The sequence below is a fragment of the Electrophorus electricus genome, chromosome 10 (genome assembly GCF_041902795.1).
Source record: "Electrophorus electricus isolate QZ-2024a chromosome 10, ASM4190279v1, whole genome shotgun sequence".
Taxonomy (NCBI): domain Eukaryota; kingdom Metazoa; phylum Chordata; class Actinopteri; order Gymnotiformes; family Gymnotidae; genus Electrophorus; species Electrophorus electricus.
Window position 1 is genome coordinate 1913376 of NC_137506.1, and position 26625 is coordinate 1940000.

The 26625-nt window shown below is 43.0% G+C and overlaps 1 protein-coding gene across 1 annotated transcript in view; it reads right to left on the minus strand.

Moving 5' to 3' along the window:
• grid1a (glutamate receptor, ionotropic, delta 1a) overlaps positions 1–26625 on the minus strand; it is a 269398-nt gene that overhangs the window by 82072 nt on the left and 160701 nt on the right. Inside the window, exons 3-4 of the mRNA XM_035532888.2 lie at positions 13658–13942; positions 4917–5122 (exon numbers count right to left, since the gene is read on the minus strand). Of these exons, the coding sequence (XP_035388781.1) occupies positions 4917–5122; positions 13658–13942 (491 nt within the window). The remainder of the gene's footprint in view (positions 1–4916; positions 5123–13657; positions 13943–26625) is intronic.

Genomic DNA, 26625 nt, shown 5'->3' on the forward strand with positions numbered 1-26625 from the left:
TACAACCCTGTTACAACCCTGTTACAACCCTGTTATGACCCTGTTACAACCCTGTTACAACCCTGTTATGACCCTGTTATGACCCTGTTACAACCCTGTTACAACCCTGTTATGACCCTGTTATAACCCTGTTATAACCCTGTAATGACCCTGTTACAACCCTGTTATGACCCTGTTATGACCCTGTTACAACCTTGTTATGACCCTGTTACAACCCTGTTACAACCCTGTTATGACCCTGTTATGACCCTGTTACAACCCTGTTACAACCCTGTTATGACCCTGTTACAACCCTGTTACAACCCTGTTATGACCCTGTTACAACCCTGTTACAACCCTGTTATGACCCTGTTACAACCCTGTTACAACCCTGTTACAACCCTGTTATAACCCTGTAATGACCCTGTTATAACCCTGTTACAACCCTGTTACCAACCCTGTTATGACCCTGTTACCAACCCTGTTATGACCCTGTTACCAACCCTGTTATGACCCTGTTATAACCCTGTTACCAACCCTGTTATGACCCTGTTATGACCCTGTTATAACCCTGTTACAACCCTGTTACCAACCCTGTTATGACCCTGTTACCAACCCTGTTATGACCCTGTTACTAATCTTGTTATGACCCTGTTATGACCCTGTTACAACCCTGTTACTAACTCTTTTACTAATCCTGTTACAGCCCTGTTATGACCCTGTTACAACCCTTTTAGTAACCCTGTTATAACCCTGTTGCTAACCCTGTTATGACCCTGTTGCTAACCCTGTTATGACCCTGTTGCTAACCCTGTTATGACCCTGTTACGGCCCTGTTATTAACCCTGTTATGACCCTGTTATGAACCCTGTTACAGCCTTGTTAGTAACCTTGTTACAACCCTGTTATGACCCTGTTACAACTCTGTTACTAACCCTGTTACGGCCCTGTTAGTAACCCTGCTACAGCCCTGTTAGTAACCCTGTTATGACCCTGTTACAACCCTGTTACCAACCCTGTTACGGCCCTGTTACAACCCTGTTACGGCCCTGTTAGTAACGCTGTTACCAACCCTGTTATGACCCTGTTATGACCCTTTTTGAAAAACCTGGTAATGCTATTTCCACATTTCTTGGCTGTGGAGCACATTCATTCTACAAAAAAATGAGGCAACAAATATCAGATGAAATATTTTTAAAAAGTGGCTTTAAAAAGTGGCTTCCCTGGAGTGATAAATGCGTTTGCTGTGATCGGAGCGCTCCTACAGAGTGCCTGTGTGTGTTGGGTTTCTAGCTCATGGGGGTGATGATGCGGGTGTGTTTATTTATGACTGGAACACACAGTTTCAATCTTTTCTCTCTCGTCACTTGTAATTTCTGGATGACAGATGAGCTGACAGTAAACTTCCTCTCGTCTTATTGTTTATTAAACAATGCTGTGCTGCTTTTGTTTGAAACCTTTAAATGATGTGAGCCCTCCTCACTCCCTCGCAGCTGAAAGGACTGTGGAGTGACCCCTGTGGACTGTAGTGTGACCCCTGTGGACTGTAGAATGACCCCTGTGGACTGTAGAATGACCCCTGTGGACTGTAGAGTGACCCCTGTGGACTGTGGAATGAGCCCTGGAATCAGCCCAGACCCCACTCCCTCTCAGTCCAGACTCCACCCCCTCTCAGTGCAGACTCCACCCCCTCTCAGTCCAGACTCCACCCCCTCTCAGTCCAGACCCCACCCCCTCTCAGTCTAGACTCCACCCCATCTCAGTCCAGACTCCACCCCCTCAGCCCAGACCCCACCCCCTCTCAGTCCAGACTCCACCCCCTCTCAGTCCAGACTCCATCCCATCTCAATCCAGACTCCACCCCCTCTCAGTCCCGACTCCACCCCATTTCAGTCCAGACTCCACCCCCTCTCAGTCCAGACTCCACCCCCTCTCAGTCCAGACTCCACCCCATCTCAATCCAGACTCCACCCCCTCTCAGTCCCAACTCCACCCCATTTCAGTCCAGACTCCACCCCCTCAGCCCAGACCCCACCCCCTCTCAGTCCAGACCCTACCCCCTCTCAGTCCAGACTCCACCCCCTCTCAGCCCAGACTCCACCCCCTCAGCTCAGACCCCACCCCTCTCAGCCCAGACCCCACCCCCTCTCAGTCCAGACTCCACCCCCTCTCAGCCCAGACTCCACCCCCTCAGCCCACACCCCACCCCCTCTCAGCCCAGACTCCACCCCCTCAGCCCAGACTCCACCCCCTCTCAGCCCACACCTCTCCTATCTTGTGGAATACTGAGCACTGTGAAAGCCAGCACAGCCAGACTCAAAGACAGCATTTCCCAAGCGCTGTGGCCCTCCTTAACCACAGTGGGCACCCTGCGCTGAGCCTGTTCCACAGCACTAGTCAAACGTATTATCTGAGTAATTCCCGTTCAGAATATATCTGTGAAAAAAATGTCCATTTTTATACAGTAATAAACTGTATACAATATCCAATACATATATAATGTACAATAATAACATATACCACATAGAACACTGGATCATATGTCTCTCCAGACTATGCTAATATGTACATATAAAGCATTCTTTATACGTATGTTCCATCGTAATTTTATTTTAAAATAGTAACATTTTATCTTATTTAAGTCAGATTCCCTGTAAAGAGGCTAGTGGGTCCAGTCTGGTGTTATTCTGACACTGATGCTGATTTTGATTCCGACGAAGGCCAACGTGCCAGAACACAGTCCTAAAGTGCGACATGTTTAGTAGGCACCTTGTCTGCCTGAGAAATTGTGCTGGGAAAATTGCCCGAAAGTCCTGGAACATCACCCTGAAACCCCTTGAAAATCACTCTGCAATCCCCCCACTTTCAGGACACCAGAACGCCCCGATAATTTCCCTTTTATCTCAAGCATGCTGTCTGCCTTGTCTTACTAACACTGTTACACGGTCACAGTCTCTCTACAGCTACCTGGCAGGCCCTAATCTATAATTACAATCAGATGATTGCTGTATTGGACCTCATGTGATTTACAGGAAGAAATCTATTTTAATTAAAGGTGTGCGCAGTAATGAATTATTATCGAGTTGTACTTTTAGGTTATGGAGAGATTACATTTCCGTCAATCACCACCGGAGAGTGGGGTCAATGAAACGTGTCCTGGTATGTGTCGACAACACCGTGGCAAAGTCTTAAAGCATCTTAAAGGAGAATTAGATTTAAGGGTTGCGTTCAGAGAGGTGTGAACATCTGGGTCAGTTCATCACACACAGTACTGTTGGCTGTGCTGGAGCAGTCGAGAGGAACGCAGTCTGAGAGGCTGTTTATTTCGTCTCTTCGCTTTAAACTCTGAATTTGTTTCATTTTGTTTTACCAGTCCAGTCTCTAGAGGTGGCGTACTAATTAACATGAAAAACAGAGTGTGCCATGCACCAGTGTTAAGGACTTCAGCACTTATGCTGATCATGATCTATTTCGGGATCATTTGAGCATGTAATTGTCTACAGCATGCAACACTCTTCATGGTTAAAACCTTTTTCTTAACTCACACAAACTAACAGGTGAGGGGCTTTTCCAGCAGAATGTGACATGTGACACTGTGTGCACATGTGCAAACTACCATTAAAACAACAAAATCTTCTCGATTCTAAGATAAAGGCTGATTAGAAGATCTGTACAAGAGTTATACAAATATTTAAATGTTTCAAATATCCTGAAAGAATATTCCTGTGTCAAACAAGCTCTGTCTGCTGCATCTGCAGTGTACGATCAGTAATCATACATCATACAATAAATTCATACATGAAACAATGTATTTAATATTTGTAAATTAAGGTATAAATCTGTATAATTCTTTCAGAGATGGGATTAAGGATTGTAAACACCTTCCGTCCAATCACTCGAGACCTTTGGCAAGGAGAAAGTGATTCGCTTCACCTTTTATTGAGATAGGGTCAGAGTTCAAATGCTGAATAAAACCAAAGACTGGTTCATTCTCTCTTGTCTGTGCTATCCTAAGACGTTTATTGTTAGGGCATAATGGTTGTAGTTTTGAATTAGTGTTATATCTCCACATAGTTCACGTGTTTATTGACATTCCACAGTTATACAGGAAGTGTGGTTCAAACTAGCAGGTTTCCTGTTCTGCTTGAGTGCGAAACCATGTCCATGTCAGAAGTGCGAAAGGGAAAGGGACAGTATGGGAGGAATGGTTTGGAATGGTTGGGAATGGTATCACAATAAGATGATTTCTGCTGATTTCTTATTGTTTTCTTCTTTGTGTTCAGCATGAAACGTAAATCAGGTCTGAATAAAAAGGTCTCAAACGTGTTCACCAAACACTGCATCAGCACGGGCGGTTCAAGCACCCTTCTACTGTCATCTCCAGCCCTGTGGGAGCAGACATCAAGCCCAGTGCAGGTGGGGTGCTCTGTTGGCTGCCGGCGGACTCCAACAGGTCATTAGACCTGGAAACCGGGATGGAGCTTTTACACACACACACACACACACACACACACACACACAATCCCTTCATATAGGAGTCAGGTGTGATGACAAAGTGACCAACCAGTTACGCGAATCATTTAATCAACTACACGGGATAATGAAATCCAGGATCGGATATGGATCTGAGGTTCAGATTTGAATGCCACCAGAACCAAGCCAAAACCTGCAGTCTAGTCTGCCAATATGTACAAAAACTACTCCGGTACCATCAGCGGTAAGTCGTGTAGGTTTTATGATCTTTCAGTCTGATCACTTAATGAGCATATTGTGCGATTCTGTTTCTATCACAATCTTCTAACGGTGAAGACGACAACAGACTACATGTAGATACAACACACAATGGGTATGGTGTTGGATTAAAGTCAGATTAGGAGCTCAGCACTAAAACCTCCCCTAACTCCACCTTTAACCCTTTAGTCTGTAGACCCTCTGACCTGGTGGATGAAGACCTGTGCTGTTCGAGGACTGAGCATCAAGATGGCACGCCTGAGCGTGTCCCGGTAGCGGTTGAGTTCTTCTGTCTTCATGGTGCTGAAGAGAGTGGAGAAGACCTGACTGACGTTCCTGTCCACCTGCTGCAGAGACACGTCCAAACCCCTTCGAGACGCCTGATCCAGAAAACCCCTCAGACCACGCACATCTGACAGAGAGAGAGACAGGACCACACCAATGTGCATTTGTTTTTAGCAAGACTTTTAGCTTGATAACAAGACTTAAGCTACATCTACAGACACACATCATACTTTAAAAGCTTGAAAAGTTTGTCTCTGTCGCCTGGAAAAAAGAATGTAAAGAAAGCACAGAACCACCTCACTTCTCAGACTGACAGGCTGACGCGGATTGCAGGATGTGGTGAGGGGAGTCTTTAAGGACAATTAAAGAGGAGACACGGAGACACGCCACCCCTGTCCTCTGCCCGAGCTGTCCGGAAAGTCAGCGTCCCTGTTTGATGGCGTAATGGTGTGTTATGAAGTGCAGGTCCTCGCATGTAGGGGGGTTTTGGGGCAGCTAAAGGGAATTCTGGTTTTGTTTTGTCTGAGGGAAGTTCTACCACAGGTTTAGGACATTTAGGATTTAGGAGTTTATCTTCATAATAATATTGTTTCTATTTGAACAATGTTGAATTCCAATCCAGATTTGGGCTGTATGCAGCATGCCTTTAAAACCCTGTTGATTTTACCTGTGTTATTCTTACCTGTTGTCACAGTACGGCCCCTCCCCCCTCAAACGTGTGTGTGTGTGTCTGTGTCTGTGTGTGTGTGAGTGTGTGTGTGTGTGTGTGTGTGTGTGTGTGTGTGTGTCTGTATTGCCACGTCCTCTTGTGTTGTGCACCTGATCCTTGTTGTGTGTAATTGCCATGCGTGTATATAAGTCTCGTGTAGTATCTTCAAAGCTGCCGGTGTTTGACCCAAGTGTGTTAATTTGTGTTTTGAGTCGTGAGTGTTAAATCAACATTAAAACATGTCTTTGGTTGACGTGCTTCTTCCCCGCATCCTCTTTAACCCTTAAACGTTACACTGTTTTTTTTAACCTGTGTTAATTATACCTATGTTTTACCTGTATTGATTTTACCTGTGTTATTTTAACCTGTTTTACCTGTGTTTTTACCTGTGTTTTACCTGTTGTTTTACCTGTGTTGATTATACCTGTGTTTTAACTGTATTGATTTTACCTGTTGTTTTACCTGTGTTATTTTACCTGTGTTTTATCTGTGTTATTTTACCTGTGTTACTTTACCTATGTAAAACTGTGATTACAGTCTATGTTTAATTCTCAAACGATTTGTACATTTTCAGTTTTGGAGGTTTAGTGTTTGATGTAATTTCTGTACCATCACAAAGCATGTCTGTGTTGGTCACCATTTATAGAATAAGTGTTGTGTTATGAAACTGTAAGCTTCCAATCGAAGAATAATTGAGAATCAGATCAGATATAACAACCTCTCAACCCTGCACAACACATAGCAGCACATGACAACAACCTCTCAACTCTGCACCTCACAGCTGTGTAGCGGCACATGAGAACAACCTCTCAACTCTACACCACACGGCTGTGTTGTGGCACGTGATGTGGTTGCAGCTCTCTAGCCTGTTTTTCCAGGTATCAGAACTAACTGGAATTTTCCAAATGTCCACTAAAACACGCTCTCTGAAGCTCTACCGCCATACAGCACAAGCTCTGTCTAGAAGGTTTGGATTGGTCTCAGACGCCGGCTCTCCCTGGGAGCAGAGCTGTGTCTGGGGGCATGGCCTGTTCCATAATGCGGTGAGTGCTCTGTGACAGTCTGTGCTTCAGTGCTTATCCACACACACACAGAGAGACACATGCGCATACACATACACGCACACACACACACACGGAGCACAGGCAATGACGTTCATAGAGGTAGACAAGTCTAGAGTACTCATAACATTTCAACTGACGTTCTTCAGAGTTCTTCAGAGATGCCGTCAAGCAATAAACTCTCATTATTCCCAGAAACATCAGCTCCATTACAGGAATTTGCATCAATCATGGCATCAAATCATGAAGCTCTATAACAGATGCAGTGGTAGAAATATTCTGACAGCTAATTTGATCTTAAGCGACTAGCAGACTGATATTCTAATTGAATTTTCTCATAGACTGTCACTCCCGAAGAGCTAGAAAATAGCAGGGTTTTTTTTGTTGTTTTTTGACTCATCAGGGTCATCTCCGAGATAATGTGCTCGTTACTGTTAGCTTGTAGATGGCTGCTGCAGGCTAGGGAGACTGATCTGGTGTTATCTTCTACTACTGCAATGTTCATAAGCAGAATTTCACTATGAACGGCATTCCGAACCGACTCTTCTGAGACCCAGCTGACGTTAATGTGCAGTCCTGTGCTGGAATAACAGATGTGGAAGTGTGAGTGAAGGCCAGGTTAATGCTCCTCTGTCCTCTAAAAGATATATATGGTCTCATAATACCTCATATAGGCACACAATCACGAGATCGTATCAGGTGCAAATTCAAACAAGCAAACAAAACAGTCGACTTCAACTACAGGGTAATGGCCTCTTTGTTCTGAAAGAATTTACAAGAAGCCATTAAAAGGCTCCGTGAACACAGCCCCCATTGCGAAACATTCCTTGTTGCATTTTCATGACAAAAGAACCCCAGATTCACTGGGGCACAAATGATTGACTGGGGCAAATGTCAGTGAATGTACTGCAATGGTCCAGTAAGAGGTTCTATTCAGAATTATTTACCATGAAATGAACAGCACTGGATCAGAAGTGCTTGCGTTGTTACCAGTGTGTTGTTATCTCTGTTAGACGTAACCATGCCTCACCATTTCACTCACTAAAACCACCCCTTCAGCCTCCTAGTCAATGATCACAAATGTAAATGTGGAGAGAATGAAGGTCTTATATACAGATGCCACAAAAATAATCAAAGCAAATTATTTGGGGCTGGAGCTTGGTTTGCTTATAGGAGCCTGAATCTAAAGTAAGGGCATATTCCCAAACAAACACAACTGTGTGCCCTGTACTGGTGGAGGGGTGGAGTGAAGATATAAACCTCCATAGAACAGCATATGTGAAGGAGAATAATTCACGTTGTTACCGTGTTTGCCCTGCAGCTGTGAGAGGATGTCAAAATGACAGCAAACTAAAACCAAAATACAAAGCCTCTGGAAGATACTTGGGGACAAGGTCTACAGAAGAGCACCTGTAACTCTGCTGTGAGCTCTACTCATACTGTAACTCTGCTGTGAGCTCTACTCATACTGTAACTCTGATCATACTGTAACTCTGCTGTGAGCTCTACTCATACTGTAACTCTGCTCATACTGTAACTCTGCTCATACTGTAACTCTGCTGTGAGCTCTGTTCATACTGTAACTCTGCTCATACTGTAACTCTGCTGTGAGCTCTACTCATACTGTAACTCTGCTCATACTGTAACTCTGCTGTGAGCTCTACTCATACTGTAACTCTGCTCATACTGTAACTCTGCTCATACTGTAACTCTGCTGTGAGCTCTGCTCATACTGTAACTCTGCTGTGAGCTCTACTCATACTGTAACTCTGCTCATACTGTAACTCTGCTGTGAGCTCTGTTCATACTGTAACTCTGCTCATACTGTAACTCTGCTGTGAGCTCTACTCATACTGTAACTCTGCTCATACTGTAACTCTGCTGTGAGCTCTACTCATACTGTAACTCTCCTCATATTGTAACTCTGCTGTGAGCTCTACTCATACTGTAACTCTGCTCATACTGTAACTCTGCTGTGAGCTCTGCTCATACTGTAACTCTGCTGTGAGCTCTACTCATACTGTAACTCTGCTCATACTGTAACTCTGCTGTGAGCTCTGTTCATACTGTAATGCTACTGTGACCTCTGGTCATACTGTAACTCTGCTGTGAGCTCTGTCCATACTGTAACACTGCTGTGAGCTCTACTCATATTGTAACTCTACTGTGAGCACTACTCATACTCTATCTCTGCTCATACTAAAACTCTGCTCATACTGTAACTCTACTGTGAGCTCTGCTCATACTGTAACTGCTGTGAGCTCTGCTCATACTGTAACTTATGTGAGCTCTGTTCATACTGTAACTCTGATGTGAGCTCTGTTCATACTGTAACTCTGCTCATACTGTAACTCTACTGTGAGCTCTGCTCATACTGTAATTCTGATGTGAGCTCTGTTCATACTGTAACTCTGCTCATACTGTAACTCTACTGTGAGCTCTACTCATACTGTAACTCTGTTCATACTGTAACTCTGCTTATACTGTAATTCTGCTGTGAGATCTACTCACACTGGGTAACAGGGCACCTGTTGGAATAACAGGGTGGAATAATTAACTTTAAATTCATAGAGTTTTGTTGACAGGCTGCTGACTCTCTCTGTCTCTTGTTCAAAAGCATAAAAGTATAACAAGAATTCCATCAGTATTCTGCCTAGGAGAATTAGTGTGTCAGGGTTCACACTGCTGAGCAGAGAAGGAAATAGGAAAGTAACTTTCTCACTGCTGAGCAGAGAAGGAAATAGAAAAGTAACTTTCTTCAAAGAGACAAATGACAGTTTGCTTTCAATTTTGTATAATACTATTGATTAATTAAAAACACAGTAGAAATTCTGCAGGATTCTGTCATGCACTGAGAAACATTTTTTTAACATCTGCTGTGATATGTCCATTCAGTTAGTTAAAACAAGCCCATGGTGGTCGGCAGCACCATGTTACAGAAAAGTATTAGAATTACATATATAATATAAAGTGAATAAATAATTTAATGAAAAAAACATTTTGTTATTCAGTGTGCAATCGACAAATTGCATAGTGATGCAAAAACACAAGAATATTCTCAAATTACATACTTAAAACATTTAATGCGCACGTTCAATGTTTATTAAACCAGACTTCTTAATCTCTTACAAGGAGTCCCATGCATTGAATGTCATATTAACACAATTCTAGGAGAAATATCATGTGTATGGTACTGTGTAAATATACTCTGAATATCCCATGAATGTGCCACAGTAACTCTGCAGAAGCTTGATATCCATAACACTGTCCTTTTAGGACAGAAACATGCAGTTTAACGAGTTGGACACACTGTCCCAAGACGTCATGGAGACCACGAATCATACAGGACATCCTTTACAGGACTTGTCCTGTCAATTAAGTGGAACTTATTAAAAGTACAATAACAAAGTGTCACACAGAGCAGTAAGTGTGACTCACTTCTAAGATACCAATTGCTGTTTAGTACACCATGGTTTTGGGGGCTTCATCTAAACTAAAGACCATAAGGAAGACAATGCTTCATTGCACAGAAGTTATTGGTAAGGCAACAGAGGAGAAAAAAAATTAATTATTAGCTAATTAACTAATAAATCTCAGCAGAACATTACATCTTTCAGTCATACTTAATGAACCAGTTATAACACAGACACAACAGAATTTTAACTGTGCCTTTAACTGTAAAATACTAAAACTTTAAAAAAAATTATTTCGAGAATCTGCTATCTGTCACTGTGTGGCGGGCACCCAGTCAGAGGGACACGCCCACTGACACACACTCTCACACACCTTATGCCTCTCCTGTTCCCAATCCGCTAATCACCTGTGCACCTCTTTACTGTCACCTGTGCTTTGTTCTGTTCTCCACTATATCAAGTCCACTGGTGCCTCCACTACTGTACGTTGCTCTCTCAACGCCTGACCTCGTCTGAGCCTACGCTGGCAAGTCTGCGTCTGGCGTCATTACGCTGTCGAGGCGCGTCTCACCTTAACTGGCTCAGGTGTTTTAGATTGCTGTGTTGGGCGGTAGATCTCTAGAAACAGAGTTTAACACTGCTGTTCAACGTGAATGAAAATAGCTACACAAAAGATTAAGACCAACTTTATGTGTAGTCTAAGAAGAATAACTTGGAATACTTTTGATTAGAATAGCTCAGATTGGTTTAGTGCAACCCACATTCTTGCTCTATCACACGTTAGAGACACCTACTACATCAGCAGGAAGAACTACATGGCATGAACCCGAAAGCCGAACATCCTTCATTACATCGCACATGCAGAGGTGTAAGTCATACGTTTAGACTCTCAGTGAGGGTAACATATGCAAAGTATAATAACAGATGAGAACTGTATTAGGAACTCACAGTGGGCTCTCAGAAAAAAAAACCCAAAAGCAATAATTATCAGCGCCTTCTTTCTAGAATATTAAATGTGTCTCAACTGATTGCACTCACATATCGTTATGTTTATGAATAAGTAACATATACTTAATGTAAAATTAACTTAAAAACCACACCTGAGAGAAATATATTTGAATTCAGCGTAAAAAGAACTATGAGGACCTCATATTTTAGTTTGTAGGACACACACATACGCACACACACACACACACACACACACACACACACACACACAAACACACACACACACACACACACACACACACACACACACACACACAAAGTTTTGTGATTTTATTAAATGAGTTCTAATGAAGTAACACTACTTGAGGAGTCGTTTTAACAGATAATTTAATGAAAACTTTTACTTTTAATAAAAATGATTATTTTAATGTAACAGTACTTTTACTTGAGTACAGCTTTTGGCTACTCTACCACTTCTGGGGTGTTCTAAAGGTGTGTTTATGTGTTTTACAGATGTGTGTGTGTGTGTATTTGGGTAGTGGTAACTCAGTGGTTAAGGTACTTGACTTGTAATCAGAAGGTTGCCAGTTCATACCACCAGGCTCACACTGTCAGGCCTCTGAAAAAGATCCTTAACCCTCAATTACTCAAGTTGTGTTCAATCATAACTGTAAGTGGCTTCAGGTAAGTGTCAGATTTTTTTTGTATTTGTTGCAGTCTCCTTAGGCAGACATATATATGATCATGTGTACACTTCGGTTATACATTCAAGTCATTCACGACACTCCCAAATTCCACCAGACAGCACAGGTCTTGAGTCATGTTGTGTTTCTCTGCTGTGAAATCCACGGGACTCAAAACACACGGAACGTAGGCTCTGGAACATTCTTATTGAAGCACTGGCTTAAATGAGAGCTGCATCCTGTACCCGGGGCAGATTCCAAGCTGGGTTGCCATGTTTCTGCTCTTTGCGTGTGCAGAGCTATGCGGTTCTTGATGGGGCATTCCTGAAAGTGGGATGCATGAAATGAATGGAATTTCACACACTAATTTGGCACCCATGGAAGTCAAACCAGGCCAGGCTGAATGTGCGGTGTTGAGATGTTCCGAGAATTTCTGAGAACTTCCAAGCACACCACACTGCTATATGGTCACTAGTTTAAAACTATGAGCTAGAAAACTTTACTTTCTCCAGGTTCATGGAAGTTGTATATGATATTATTGTTTTCCAGGCTGCACATTTTCAATATTAAACTCGAATCCAAACAACAGTGCCATCTTTGTGCAAAGGACATATACACAGACACTGGGAGAAAACCTGTTGTACAAAATGTGCTGTTATCCACAAATGAGTATCAGATCCACTATAATACCATTATCGACCTTGGGGGGTCTGCCTCGCGTCCGACGCGCATTCTGTCGCTTTGTCTCAACACAAACTCGGCTCCCATGCAAGGCCCCGGTCCCACGGCCAGACCAGCGGGGGCGCCAGGACACAGGACGCTTCAGTATAGCATAGGCATAGGAAAGCCCTGCGCTGATTGGCTTGGTCAAAAGACTCCCACTGGCGATGTGAGACATCTCTCCATCTTTGTGATTTGGTAACTGCGGAACGTTTAGCGCGGCAAGCGGCCGTCGGGGAGGAGCATGGGGCATGACATTTCTGCTCTGGCTGGAAAAATCTGACCCTTTAGCGCTGCGCCATGAAAGGTGACAGTTTTGAAAAATCAGAGCCCAGCGAAGAGGTACAGCCGCACTGACCTTACGCAAAGACAAACGCTCGCAAACGCTAAATAAATAATTTTTAAAAATCCCAGCTCGGAGCTTGGGTCCACTTACAAGAAGACACACTTGAATTCAGAATATGATTGAAAGATGTGATCGTTAATGAGAGTTAATATGAAGGAAGGTGACTGCTAATTACGAGGACAGACAAAGGTACAAGAAGAAGAGTAGAAAACTACTGGTGAGCTGCAGGTCTGAACTGGGTCATAAAGGTCTGCAGTGTAGAAAGTGCCTCTCTGAAACCAAAGCTGCGCTTTGTACATGCTGGCAGCAGTGTCTCTTTACTTGAATTTAAATGTCAGCCCCTAGTGAGCTGTGATAAAACTAATTGTCACACCCCACCCTTGCTTATAACACCCATAAACAATTTATCTAGTTATTGCTGTCAGAATTGATTCATAGTATTACCTCCCAGTGTATTAAACTGTGAGTTTTAGAGGGATTTATAAAAGGAAAAGTATTATGTTTAACCAAAATTAAAACCACTGACATGGAAGCCTGCTGATATTTCATTTGCGACGTGTGCATCAGCGTGTTGATATTTTGGTGAAGGAAAAAATTCCAGCTGTTCACTGTCTATGAAATCACAAGCACGCTCAAAGACATGCCCGAATCTTGAGTTACAGTATGCAAATTTCTCTTTGGTTTGGTCCTCCTCCGAGTCCAAAGTGCCTGCAACAACATCTATGTGCAGTTCATTGAAAGCATCATTACTGTCTGGCTTGCGCTGTGCAGACGACACGCACCGTACTCGCTGTCGTAGAACATGATAAACTTGCTCCAGTGCAGCTCGGAGACCACGGTGAGTGCCACGTCGCCCAGGCGCACCGGCGGCCGGGCCGCCAGCGTGTAGCGCTCTCCGTCGGGGCTGGGGTTGAGTTGGCACTCGGTGCGCGGTACGCCGTCTTCGCTCCTCTGGACGAACAGGTGTGGGATATGCATGGCGTCTGTGAGCGACTGCAGGGCATTGGCTGCTGTGCAGCCCGTGGACGACACCAGCGCCAGAATTCCCTGGTTCATCAGCTCGCAGGCTAGATAAACACACACACACACACACACACACACGCACAGAAACAGGGACAGACAAATGAGGTTAGCCGGAGGAGTGGTAGATAGACAAGTGATGCAAAGTGCAAAAATCACGGGAGAGAATGTGTGAAAAGCCACCATAAAAAGGCAAATGTGAAAGATAAGTGCATATGAAGAATGGACGCTTTGTGGGTTTTTTGTTTTTTTTTAGCAAATGGGAGAGGCATGTACATTTGTGCAATATCACGAGCAACAAGCATCTAAACGAACAGCCTCATTACAAAGGGATTCTGACAACATCTCCTCAGTTCTCAGACAACATAACGTTACCAGGGTGTGGCCTGCTCGGCAACGTTCTGCATCCTATAGAGAGAAACGGAGTGGCTTAGCAATACTCCCCGTTCACATTTATGTCCTCCCTTGTTCACGTTTAAAAGAAAGTAGATGGAAATCTTTCTGAAGTACATTAAGAGGGAGTGAACAGCCCAGACTGTCGTGGGACTCTTGTGCTGGTGCAACAGTGCGCAGAGCTGCATCCTAGCAACCACCTGCTCATATTCACATTCAGGGAAGCCGGTAGCCGTGACGATAACCCTGGCGCCACCAGCCTGCTTGATGGAAGTTCTGCCATTTTCTCATGTACAGGTTTAGCTTCGTTAGTGCCTCGTTAGTGCCTCGTTAGTGCCTGAATACTGTAACCAACCCTGCACCTGCTGGCTGGTTAATGAATGAAGTTGCACTTATAGAGCACCTTTCTCAGAAAACAAGGACAATGTATAATCAACACACCAGTGAGACACAGGAGCTAACTGCACACAGTGTACTCTCTCTCTCTCACACACACACACACACACACACACACACACAGGCGTGCGCACGCACACACGCGCGCACGCACACACACACGCGCACGCACACACACACGCGTGCACGCACGCATGCAAGCATGCACACAGACACAGTGTACTCTCAAGCAGAAACCACAGACCACTGGGACACACACCCACCCACCCACACACGCCCACACACAGACACACATACACAGTGTACTCTCAAGCAGAAACCACAGACCACTGGGACACCCACACACCCACCCACACACACACACACACACACACACAAACACACACACACACACACACACACACACACACACACACACACACTGTACTCTCAAGCAGAAACCACAGACCACTGGGACACACACACCCACCCACCCAACACACACACACACACACACACACACAGACACACATACAAAGTGTACTCTCAAATGGCAACCACAGACCCCTGGGAAACACACAGTGTACTCTCAAGCAGAAACCACACACCACTGGGACACACACCCACCCACCCACACCCATACCCACACACACACAGTGTTCTCTCAACTGGAAACCACAGGCCCCTGGGACACAAACACACACACACTATGTACTCTTAACCAGAAACCACAGCCCCCTGAGGAACTGTATCAGGCACAGAGAAGAGAGAACACCACCCAGGACAGAGCACCATCCACCACTGGGAGAGAAGACACCACCCAGGACAAAGCACCGTCCACCACTGGGAGAGAGGACATCACCCAGGACAGAGCACCAGTTACCACTGGGAGAGAGGACATCACCCAGGACAGAGCACCAGTTACCACTGGGAGAGAGGACATCACCCAGGACAGAGGGCCATACAGACACCTGAACAATTTTTTTAGGGTAGCCAATTCTGATCTAACATAATCCTTCTGGACTGTGGGAGAAAATGTACACACACCCAGGACATGAAGCCTGGACTCCAGCTCTGAGAGCCAGACATACAAACCAAAGCCACTGCGCTGTTTACGTCGTTTCCCTGCCTGCCGTAAATCTGCCCTGGAGCTCACATCCTATTGGCCTGCATGTTCAGTGTGATGTCAGTACGTACGTATGACTCTTGATGCAAGAACACAACAGTTTTAGTGCATAAATCTTGAACACATAAACAGTACACTCACCGATATACATGAGAACGCAGTTGAGCATTAAAGCGCACCCATACGAAACTGCATTTTTAAGACAAGACTTCAGAAGAGTGCACCCAATATAGTGCAAACATATAGAAATGAGCAATATTGTTATATGTTGTTTTATAGGGGGGACTTAATAATGGCATTAGAGTCGGTTACACACACTTAAGAGCTGCATGTTCACATACAGACCAGAGTGATTCTCTGAGTTTGTTTCTGCTATAAATTAATTCATCTAGTTTGTATATCCAAACAGGTAACTGCCATCACCAGAGTGAGCACTTGCGTCTGTGAAGACAGCATCTGGTTCATATGTGTCTATGGCAGAGCACAGATGAAATATTAAATTGCACGTTCAAAACACATCAAGCAGACTGGAGCGCAGGATCAGCTACTGAAGACAAGCAGGGCATGTGGAGTGCAAAATTACTCGACGGGCCCGGGGAATCCAGAACAAAGGTGTCTGAGAGAGAGAGAGAGAGAGAGAGAGAGAGAGAGAGAGAGAGAGAGAGAGAGAGAGAGAGAGAGAGAGAGTCACAGCCTGTTCAAATTCAGCAGCGCGGGAAAGCTCTCAGGACTGTAGGACAACACATCTGAATGCAGCGCTTTAGGAAAACCTGACAGGCGGACGCTTTAGGAGACTGGCCCCTGGGAAAACAAGACATCACAGGGAATTGAATTCATATGCCGCGACTGGACTCTTTAGGGTGATTGGCAGGCTAATGGCAACAAGTGTAGGTAGTCAGTGTTCACGTAAAGAGAAGTGTGACACGTGAGAGTCACGTTTCGTGCTCGTGGCAGTGTGTGAGCTTAAGCCCTCCCTGTTCAGGATGTGGTCAGGACATGATCAGGACACTGTCAGGATGTCACAGTTTCATTGTTATGCTTCTTGGCCTGATGCACACGTGAACCCAAGTATGAAACTGTTTTGCCAAGTACTGTATACGTTTGAGAAATACTATATATTATAATTACACAGTGAGATGTGATTGGAGGACAATGCACTTGAGGGAAAAATCAAATGATTATAAATGTGATGCATATTTACGCATATTTATGTTTTCAATTCTGAGTTATGAGTAGCTCTGCCAAATGAGGATAGTGTGTACATGTGTGTGCTGGACTGCGACAACATTATTAATGTGACAAATATAAAATTTATCTCCCGAAAGACAGCACAGGGCTACATTAGAGCTCAATAAATGCGTAAGTGTGTGTGTGTGTGTGTGTGTGTGTGTGTGTGTGTGTGGGTGTCTCTGTCCTGTACTGCTTCCTCTGTGGTTCACTGGTCTTTATCACATGGGTGGGGGAGGGGCATCTACAGCTACCAAGTAGAAAAGCTGGTGCACTGGCATCAGGGTCAGAACGTCCTACAAGTGCCCCTGTAATCAGAACATCAGGGTCAGAACTTCCTACAACTGCCCCTGTAATCAGAACATCAGGGTCAGAACTTCCTACAACTGCCCCTGTAATCAGAACATCAGGGTCAGAACTTCCTACAACTGCCCATGTAATCAGAACATCAGGGTCAGAACTTCCTACAACTGCCCCTGTAACTAGAACATCAGGGTCAGAACTTCCCACAACTGCCCCTGTAATCAGAACATCAGGGTCAGAACTTCCTACAACTGCCCCTGTAATCAGAACAGGGGTAGCTTAGACAGCAGTGTCACACAGCGATAGCCCGAATAATTGCCACGTGGCTATATGTCGATGTTTTTGTGACGTGTCACGCGTGTGCGCGTGTGTGTATTTTTTTAGCAAATGGCACAGCATACAGTGGACAAATATAAACCCCAGTGTTGCCTGACTCGGTCGTCTCCAGCTGTCGGAGTACAGTGTGTATCGGTTTGTCTAACTGGTCATATTTCAGTGATCTTATTTTACTTTCATTTTCATTAAATGCCTTCTGATGCAGAGACTCGCACCCGTGACCCGGGTCTTCTCTCTGGTACCCACACCGTAACACTAACTCCACCTCCTGATAATGTATTTACTGCAAATCAGCCCTTTTTAACGACTGTAACGTTCTATTCATATTCGTGTAGTATACTAGAGTATTAGTATACTCTTAGTATACTAATAGTATTAATACTGTCTAATACTCAAGCTTTAGCCTTTAAAATAAGACACATGTAATCAGGGCTGTAATGTCATGTAATATCAGGGATGTGTGATTTGTAACCAAAGCAATGACACATAATTTGCAAAAAGAAAAATAAACCAAAAGAAAAGCAAGATGCTTATGACGAGGTGATTGTGTGTGTGTGTGTGTGTGTGTGTGTGTGTGTGTGTGTGTGTGTGTGTGTGAGTGTGCGTGTGTGCGTGTGTGTGTGTGTGTGTGAGTGTGTGTGTGTGTGTGTGTGTGTGTGTGTGTGTGTGTGTGTGTGTGTGTGTGAGTGTGAATAAATGTTTATGTGGTGCTTAAAAGAATTAAAGTAATATTTCAAAAACACGAACCTCTCCTAATTGGAAAACAACTAGTCTGTGCTATACACATGCACCACTGTGTTTCCTCAATGGGTAATAAAACCATCATCATTAAATGAGAGATGTAGAGAGAGAGAGAGAGAGAGAGAGAGATGGAGAGAGGGAGAAAGAGGGAGAGAGAGGGAGAGTCTTACTTCCTCATGGAATGAGAGCGAGAGGGAATACCTGTGTGTGTTTTCTGCGAGGCCTGTTTGAGTATATCCCAGTGCTAACACACTTTGGAGAATCGAGGCCCTGGCCTGTTTCTGCAGGATAATTAATTAACCTTCCGTCAGTCTGCTTCCATTTAATATGCGGTTTATCATGGTTTTCTCTTGTCTCAAAACCTCTTCTACTTCCATGACTCAGAACATTGAAATTAAATGGGATCCACACTGTGTACATATGGAACAGTTTTCAGAAACATAGATTAACCTTTGCCAGGCAAAATTAACTCACTGTAAAGGGTAAAAGGTCATTAATATATTTAAAATTTTCGTTTAAAATATATTATTGCAATTCTCCATTCAACGGTTATTTAGTCTTGTATGTGAATGGACTTTGTTAGTGGATTTGGCTTGAAAGCACTGGGAATTACTCAATCAAACAATTTCAATCTTTTAAACCCACAATTATTTCTGTGAATGAGTTATTTGTTATTATAATTATAACTCTTTTCAGCTGATGTATGAGACATCTTATTTCTGTTTAATCTGTTATGTCCCACATGCAGGTAATGTAAGATTAAACGAAGCTGTTTTTTGTATGAGGAGCTACAATGTGATGTGTTTACAGTGTTTACTTAATGTGTTTAATGTACAGTGTTTACTGTTTACTGGTGTTACATGTAAAGAAGTTCAACCTATTAAGAACACCATTGTCTCTGTAGTAAACAGGTTTGTCACTGTAGTAAACACATTTGTGTCTTGAGTAAACACGTTTGTCTCTGTAGTTAACACGTTTTGTCACTGTAATAAACATGTTTGTCACTGGAGTAAACACATTTGTCTCTGTAGTAAACACATTTGTCTGTAGTAAACACATTTGTCTCTGTAGTAAACATGCTTGTCTCTGTAGTAAACACGTTTGTCTGTAGTAAACACAGTAGAAGGCTAACTGCTTAAGTGCTCTACAAGACAGGAGAGAGAGAGAGAGACACTTAAGAAATAAATGTGCAAAAATGTGTAGCTCTTTGTTTCATTAAAGGGAAAGACATCTGTGACAAAAATCAATCAATCAATAAGTGAATTAAATGACATCATACTAGACAGTGGTCACTTTTTATATGAACATCAACTGTGTGCACTTCATCTTTAGTGTCTTTTGGGTTGACACATCTTTAATCAGTCGGTGGAGAGGGGCAGTGCAGAAATCAGACGTTTGGCCCTAATCATGCTCCACTCATGAACAAGAAACAATGCAAAGATCATCTGTGAGATAGTGATACAAGAACAGGGTCTCCTCAGCTCTCTGTGAGATAGTGATACAAGAACAGAGTCTCCTCAACTCTCTCTGTGAGATAGTGATACAAGAACAGGGTCTCCTCAGCTCTCTGTGAGATAGTGATACAAGAACAGAGTCTCCTCAACTCTCTCTGTGAGATAGTGATACAAGAACAGGGTCTCCTCAGCTCTCTGTGAGATAGTGATACAAGAACAGGGTCTCCTCAGCTCTCTGTGAGATAGTGATACAAGAACAGAGTCTCCTCAACTCTCTCTGTGAGATAGTGATACAAGAACAGGGTCTCCTCAGCTCTCTGTGAGATAGTGATACAAGAACAGGGTCTCCTCAGCTCTCTGTGAGATAGTGATACAAGAACAGGGTCTCCTCAGCTCTCTGTGAGATAGTGATACAAGAACAGAGTCTCCTCAACTCTCTCTGTGAGATAGTGATACAAGAACAGGGTCTCCTCAGCTCTCTGTGAGATAGTGATACAAGAACAGAGTCTCCTCAACTCTCTCTGTGAGATAGTGATACAAGAACAGAGTCTCCTCAACTCTCTCTGTGAGATAGTGATACAAGAACAGGGTCTCCTCAGCTCTCTGTGAGATAGTGATACAAGAACAGGGTTTCCTCAACTCTCTCTGTGAGATAGTGATACAAGAACAGAGTCTCCTCAACTCTCTCTGTGAGATAGTGATACAAGAACAGAGTCTCCTCAACTCTCTCTGTGAGATAGTGATACAAGAACAGAGTCTCCTCAACTCTCTCTGTGAGATAGTGATACAAGAACAGGGTCTCCTCAGCTCTCTGTGAGATAGTGATACAAGAACAGGGTTTCCTCAACTCTCTCTGTGAGATAGTGATACAAGAACAGGGTCTCCTCAGCTCTCTGTGAGATAGTGATACAAGAACAGAGTCTCCTCAACTCTCTCTGTGAGATAGTGATACAAGAACAGGGTCTCCTCAGCTCTCTGTGAGATAGTGATACAAGAACAGAGTCTCCTCAACTCTCTCTGTGAGATAGTGATACAAGAACAGGGTCTCCTCAGCTCTCTGTGAGATAGTGATACAAGAACAGAGTCTCCTCAACTCTCTCTGTGAGATAGTGATACAAGAACAGGGTCTCCTCAGCTCTCTGTGAGATAGTGATACAAGAACAGGGTTTCCTCAACTCTCTCTGTGAGATAGTGATACAAGAACAGGGTCTCCTCAGCTCTCTGTGAGGTAGCAGTAGAAGAATAGAGGACTTGCTGCTCCCTATGAGATAAAGGGGGAAGAGCAGGCCATTATAATTTATAGCGTTTGTTCAACCTTTCTTTACGAGATTTTAATTTATTAAGAGTCTTCAGCCTTTCTTTAGAAGAGGAGGGGATTATAATTTATTGTGATTGTTCAACCTTTAATGGTGAACATTGTAGAAATAGTAAATTCTGATAAGAAGTTCAAATATAATAATGTGGAAAATATTGTAGTGTAGCAGAGAGAATGAGAAAATGAGTGAATGAAGGAAAATGTATAGAAAATGTGCAGACAAAGCCTTCTGAATCACTCCAGAACACATCCATAAACTCCACTCTCATGCGCTCTCATCCATAAACACCACTCTCATGTGCTCTCATCCATAAACACCACTTTCATGAGCTCTCATCCATAAACACCACATTCATGAGCTGTCATCTATAAACACCATTCTCATGAGCTCTCATCTATAAACACCACTCTCATGCGCTCTCATCCATAAACACCACTTTCATGTGCTCTCATCCATAAACACCACATTCATGAGCTCTCATCCATAAACACCACACTCATGAGCTGTCATCTATAAACACCATTCTCATGAGCTCTCATCTATAAACACCACTCTCATGAGCTCTCATCCATAAACACCACTCTCATGCGCTCTCATCCATAAACACCACTCTCATGAGCCGTCATCTATAAACACCACACTCATGACTCTGATCTATAAACACCACTCTCATTAGCTCTCATCTATAAATACCATTCTCATGACTCTCATCTATAAACACCACTCATGAGCTCTCATCTATAAACACCACTCTCATCAATTCTCATCTATAAACACCACACATTAGTGTTCATCTATAAACACCACACTCATCAGTGCTCATCTATAAACACCACACTCATTAGTTCTCATCTGCAAAATCTCCACAGTAGCAGGCGATGTTTCAGCTCACCAGCCACCAGCGTGTGGGACACACCTAATCTCCATATACAGCCTAATACAGAGCTAGATCTGTTCACACTGGCTGTATTATTTTTCCACTTTGGACAGTTTGTTTTCATTAATATGTAATGGAGGATATTTAGTATTATACAAAAAGCCATTTCATTTTCTAAGCTTGATAAGCAGCGTTGATAAACAGCTGTTTGTCTACAGACTTTGACGAAAAAAGGTCTTCACACTATTGGAGCTCTTTCACTTTTTATGTGTTACAACTAGGAACTGTGATTTTTTTTGCCATGTTTCAGCACATTTAGCAGAAGTGGAAATGAATGCTCTTTCTGTATTAGCATATGACTACATAATAAGTGTGGCTATTCAAATTAAGTATGCTTAATCAGCACATAATAACAACTGCATTATCCACAACACCTGCAGGCCAGTGCCTTCTGTTACTCTGCTGTCAACCACTGAGTAATGGTTGCGTTAGGACAGCTTTACACTGTGCTGTTATAGCATGCTTCTACACTTGCTGTATGTAACACTATACAAGATGCTGTGTCACCGTAAATGCCATAGTAGACTGTATGCTGTATCATAGTAGACTGTACGCTGTGTCATGGTAGACTGTACACTGTATTTAACACTCTACAAGATGCTGTCTCATTTAAAATGTCATGGTAGACTGTATGCTGTGTCATGGTAACTGTGAAAGTCACTTGTGAGATGCTGCCACCACCACGCTGTTTTAGACATAAACACAGAACGTGATGTTGTAGGTGACATAAATATTGATGCCCACTCAAAGCACATTCCCTAAATGTGCTAAATGCTGGGAATATACCACTCAGTGAACAAGAACAATCAGTAGGAAAAGTTTAAAAACTTTAACTCTCATAGACCATATTTATACAAACATGACAGAATTGTGTTCTAAAGCCATATCAGTGCAAATAGAATGCAGTGACCATAATGTAACAGCAATAATAATAATTAAAGTTTCATAAGCTGGACCCTGGGGTAAGAAAATGTGTTTACAAAATATTCCTGCTTTGGTCTAGAATACACAGCTATTGACAAACAGAGCTCAGAGAGTTTTATAATGGAAGCTTGCCTGATAGTAAACTGGGGAGTCCCTAAAGGATGGAGTCTAGGACTGTTCCTATATGTAAACAACTTACTCTTACATTTGGAAATAGCAAGATTAATGCTATGCATCACTGTATACAGATAGCTCATATTTTAAACAAAGAAAATGTTGTGTTAAATATATCTAAAACAAAAAGTGTTCAAACTCAAATGTACTACTGAATGTTAAAATTGCATATAGATGGAGGAATTACTGAGAATGAAATAAGGAATTACAATAGTTAATCATTTATAATGTCCAAAACAGTGAACACAACTTGAGAATATAATAACAAAAATTGGAAAAGGCAAATCAGCAATTAAGTTCTGCATTTTTATTAATTAAATTACATTTGAACTGAATTATAATTGCATGTTTCATTTGTTGATGATCTGTTGTAAGGATCCCAGGAACAATAGCTTCTGTAGAAGCAGCCGCTAATGGCAATCCGTTTCCACTGATAAACCTACCATGCTAGAAAATGATGACATTCTGCATAATTACGCAATAGGACAGCGTAATTGTCATAATTCCTCAGTGTAAAGCCAGCATTTTATGGTTCTTTTAGAATGCTAACAGTAATTGTTAGTACTTGTCCTTTTTTTATGCATGGAAGTGAAATCGTGTCTCTACTAGGTCACACCGGAGACATTTTAATGAGAGGTGTACATTTATTCTGACCCATGAATGTTCACATTTATGAATATGAAACATGTGAATGCGAGTCGTAAAAGGAACCCTCAATACTGGATGTCGTGTCCATTCTTCTTAGCAAACTGAATGTGAATTGGTTGTGAGCGATAGTTTCACAGGCAAAGAAGTCACAGATGCTCAGGAGATGCGAGACCTCAGGACTTTGTCTCTGAGACTTTAAACTTTACATTTTAAGCAACTGCACTGTGGGTTTGGCAGGACGGTTCAGGTCACTGTCCTATGTGAGAGTAACTCTTTCCCAATGTCCCAGTGTTCGGGCAGAGCACTGCGGGTTTTCTCCAGTGTCGTCCTTACTTTGCACCTTCCATTTTCCCTTCTGTTCAAGCCCCAGTAACAGAGAAGTACCCCATCCACCAGAAGATTCTGTTGCCCCAGCGATGCTGCTTTAGAGCTGGTGTGCTCTCAGTCCAAACCTATTCTGTTAGTTTTGCCCCAAACACAACATTTAGCATCAAGACCCAAAAGTTCAGTTCTGGTCTCACCAGTCCACACGGATTTTCTCCAAGATACCAGTGATGACATACCAAGAGGTGAGCTGAAGGTCCTTCTGGGAGACTGGACTGCCAGATGGGGTGATGATCACCTTCCCTTCAGCAGGTGGAACAATTGCAAATGGGGGACCTGTGGTGGTGTCTCTGAGCTCAAGGGCCCCTGGTTTGGCAACATCTACTTCCAAAAGCTCCTTTCTGGAGGTTATATAGAATACTAAGATTTAAAAACATTACTCATTGGTATCATGTTCTGTTAAATGAGTCTGTGCGTGAGTGTCCAGAATAAAGCAGGACAACCCCTGATCAAAGCAATCAGTTCTGTCCACCTGTCTGGAGGGAGATATGTGTAACGATTAGTTCCTCCCATCTTCCGTGTTCCATGTTTTCCCTGTCTGGTGTATTTTAGTTCCATGCCGTAGTTTCGTTTTCTCCGCCCCTCGTTTGATTTTCGACACCTGTCCCTTGTTTCTGGTCTTGTTAAGTTCATGTATTTAAACCCTGTGGTGTTCCCTGTGTCTTGGCTGTTCATTATTTATTTGAATGGTTGCATTTATGTGTTTGGTGGAAGTCTGAAAGCCTGTCTGTGTTTCAAAGCCTTTATGTTAAGCTGTTCTGTTATCCTAGCCTTCGTGTTTCCTAGCCACTGTTATGGCCTGCTTCCCCTGTTTGCTTTTATGTGTTTTTGATCGTTTGACCATGTATCCCTGTACTTTCTGTGTCGGCTCTATGACCCTGGACTGCTACAACGATTCTGATTTTGAATTTGCCCATAATAAATCTCACTCATGTCCACCTCCTCACCGTTACAATACGTCGAATAGAACGGACGTTTTTCTAGAGATTGCAGAGACTGTAGCGTTTCTGGATAGAACGTGGCATGTCGTTGGTTCTAGGAGGGCTAGTCCAAGAATTTCAGAAACTGCTGATCTACAGACATTTTCACACACATCCATCTCTAGGGCTTACAGAGAACGGACAGAAAACGAGAAAGCATCCAGTGAGCTGCAGTTCTCTGGGTGAAAATGCCTCGCTGATGCCAGAGGTATGACGAGATCAGCCAGACTGGTTTGAGCTGATAGAAAGGCATCAGTAACTCAAACACCCCGAGATGTTCAGAAGAACACCTATGAACACACAACACGAGGACCTTGAAGCAGACAGACTACAGCAGCAGAAGACCACAGCAGGTGACATTCCTCTCAGCTAAGAACGGGCAACTGAGGTTACAATTCACACAGGCTCACCAAAACTGGACAATAAAAGATTTTTAAGAAACGTTGCCTGGTCTATTGAGTCTCGATTTCTGCTTTGACATTCGGATGGTAGGGTCAGAATGTGACAAGCATCCCGCCATGTAACAGTTCGGGTTTCTGGTGGTGTAATGGTGTGGGGGAGATTTTCTTGGCCTTTAATCCCAAATGAGAATTGTTTAAATGCCACGGCCTACCTGACTATTGTTGCTGACCATGTCTTTCCCTTTATGACCACAGTGTCCCCATCGTCTGATGGACACTTCAAACATGACAACGCACCATGTCACAAATCTTCTCAAACTGGTTTATTGGACATGAGTTCGCTGAACTAAAACGCCCTCTGCAGTCACAAGACCTCAGTCCAGTAGAGCATCTCTGCGACGTGGTAGAATTGGAGATTCATGGCACGGATGTGCGGCTGACAAACCTGCAGAACCTGTGTGGTGTTGCTATGCCAGTATGGACCGAAGTCTCTGAGGAACATTTCCAGCACCTTAGTGAATCAATGCCACAGAGAATTAATGCAGTTCTGAAGGCAAAAGCGGATCAAACCCAGTTCTAGCACGTTCATGTACCTCATAAAATGGCCAGTAGGTCTCATATATATATATATATATATATATATATATATATATATATATATACAGCAGCACTTAGCTTTCAAAACTGATGAAGGACTTCTGCCTGAAATGTTCTGTTTCTCTGGAATTTTGATGAATCTCTCTCTCTCTCTCTCTCTCTCTCTCTCTCTCTCCATTTATATATATATATATATATATATATATATATATATATATATATATATATATATATATATATATATATATAAATAATGGTCACCTGGTTAAAAATAATTGGCTTGTCCACTATGGAAACATAGAGTTATATGTTTATATATACACACACCACAACTTTCTCAGCTTTTCCCTTCATTTGCACATTATCCTCATTAAATCCTGCTTACATGGCCATTATACCATACACATGACACAC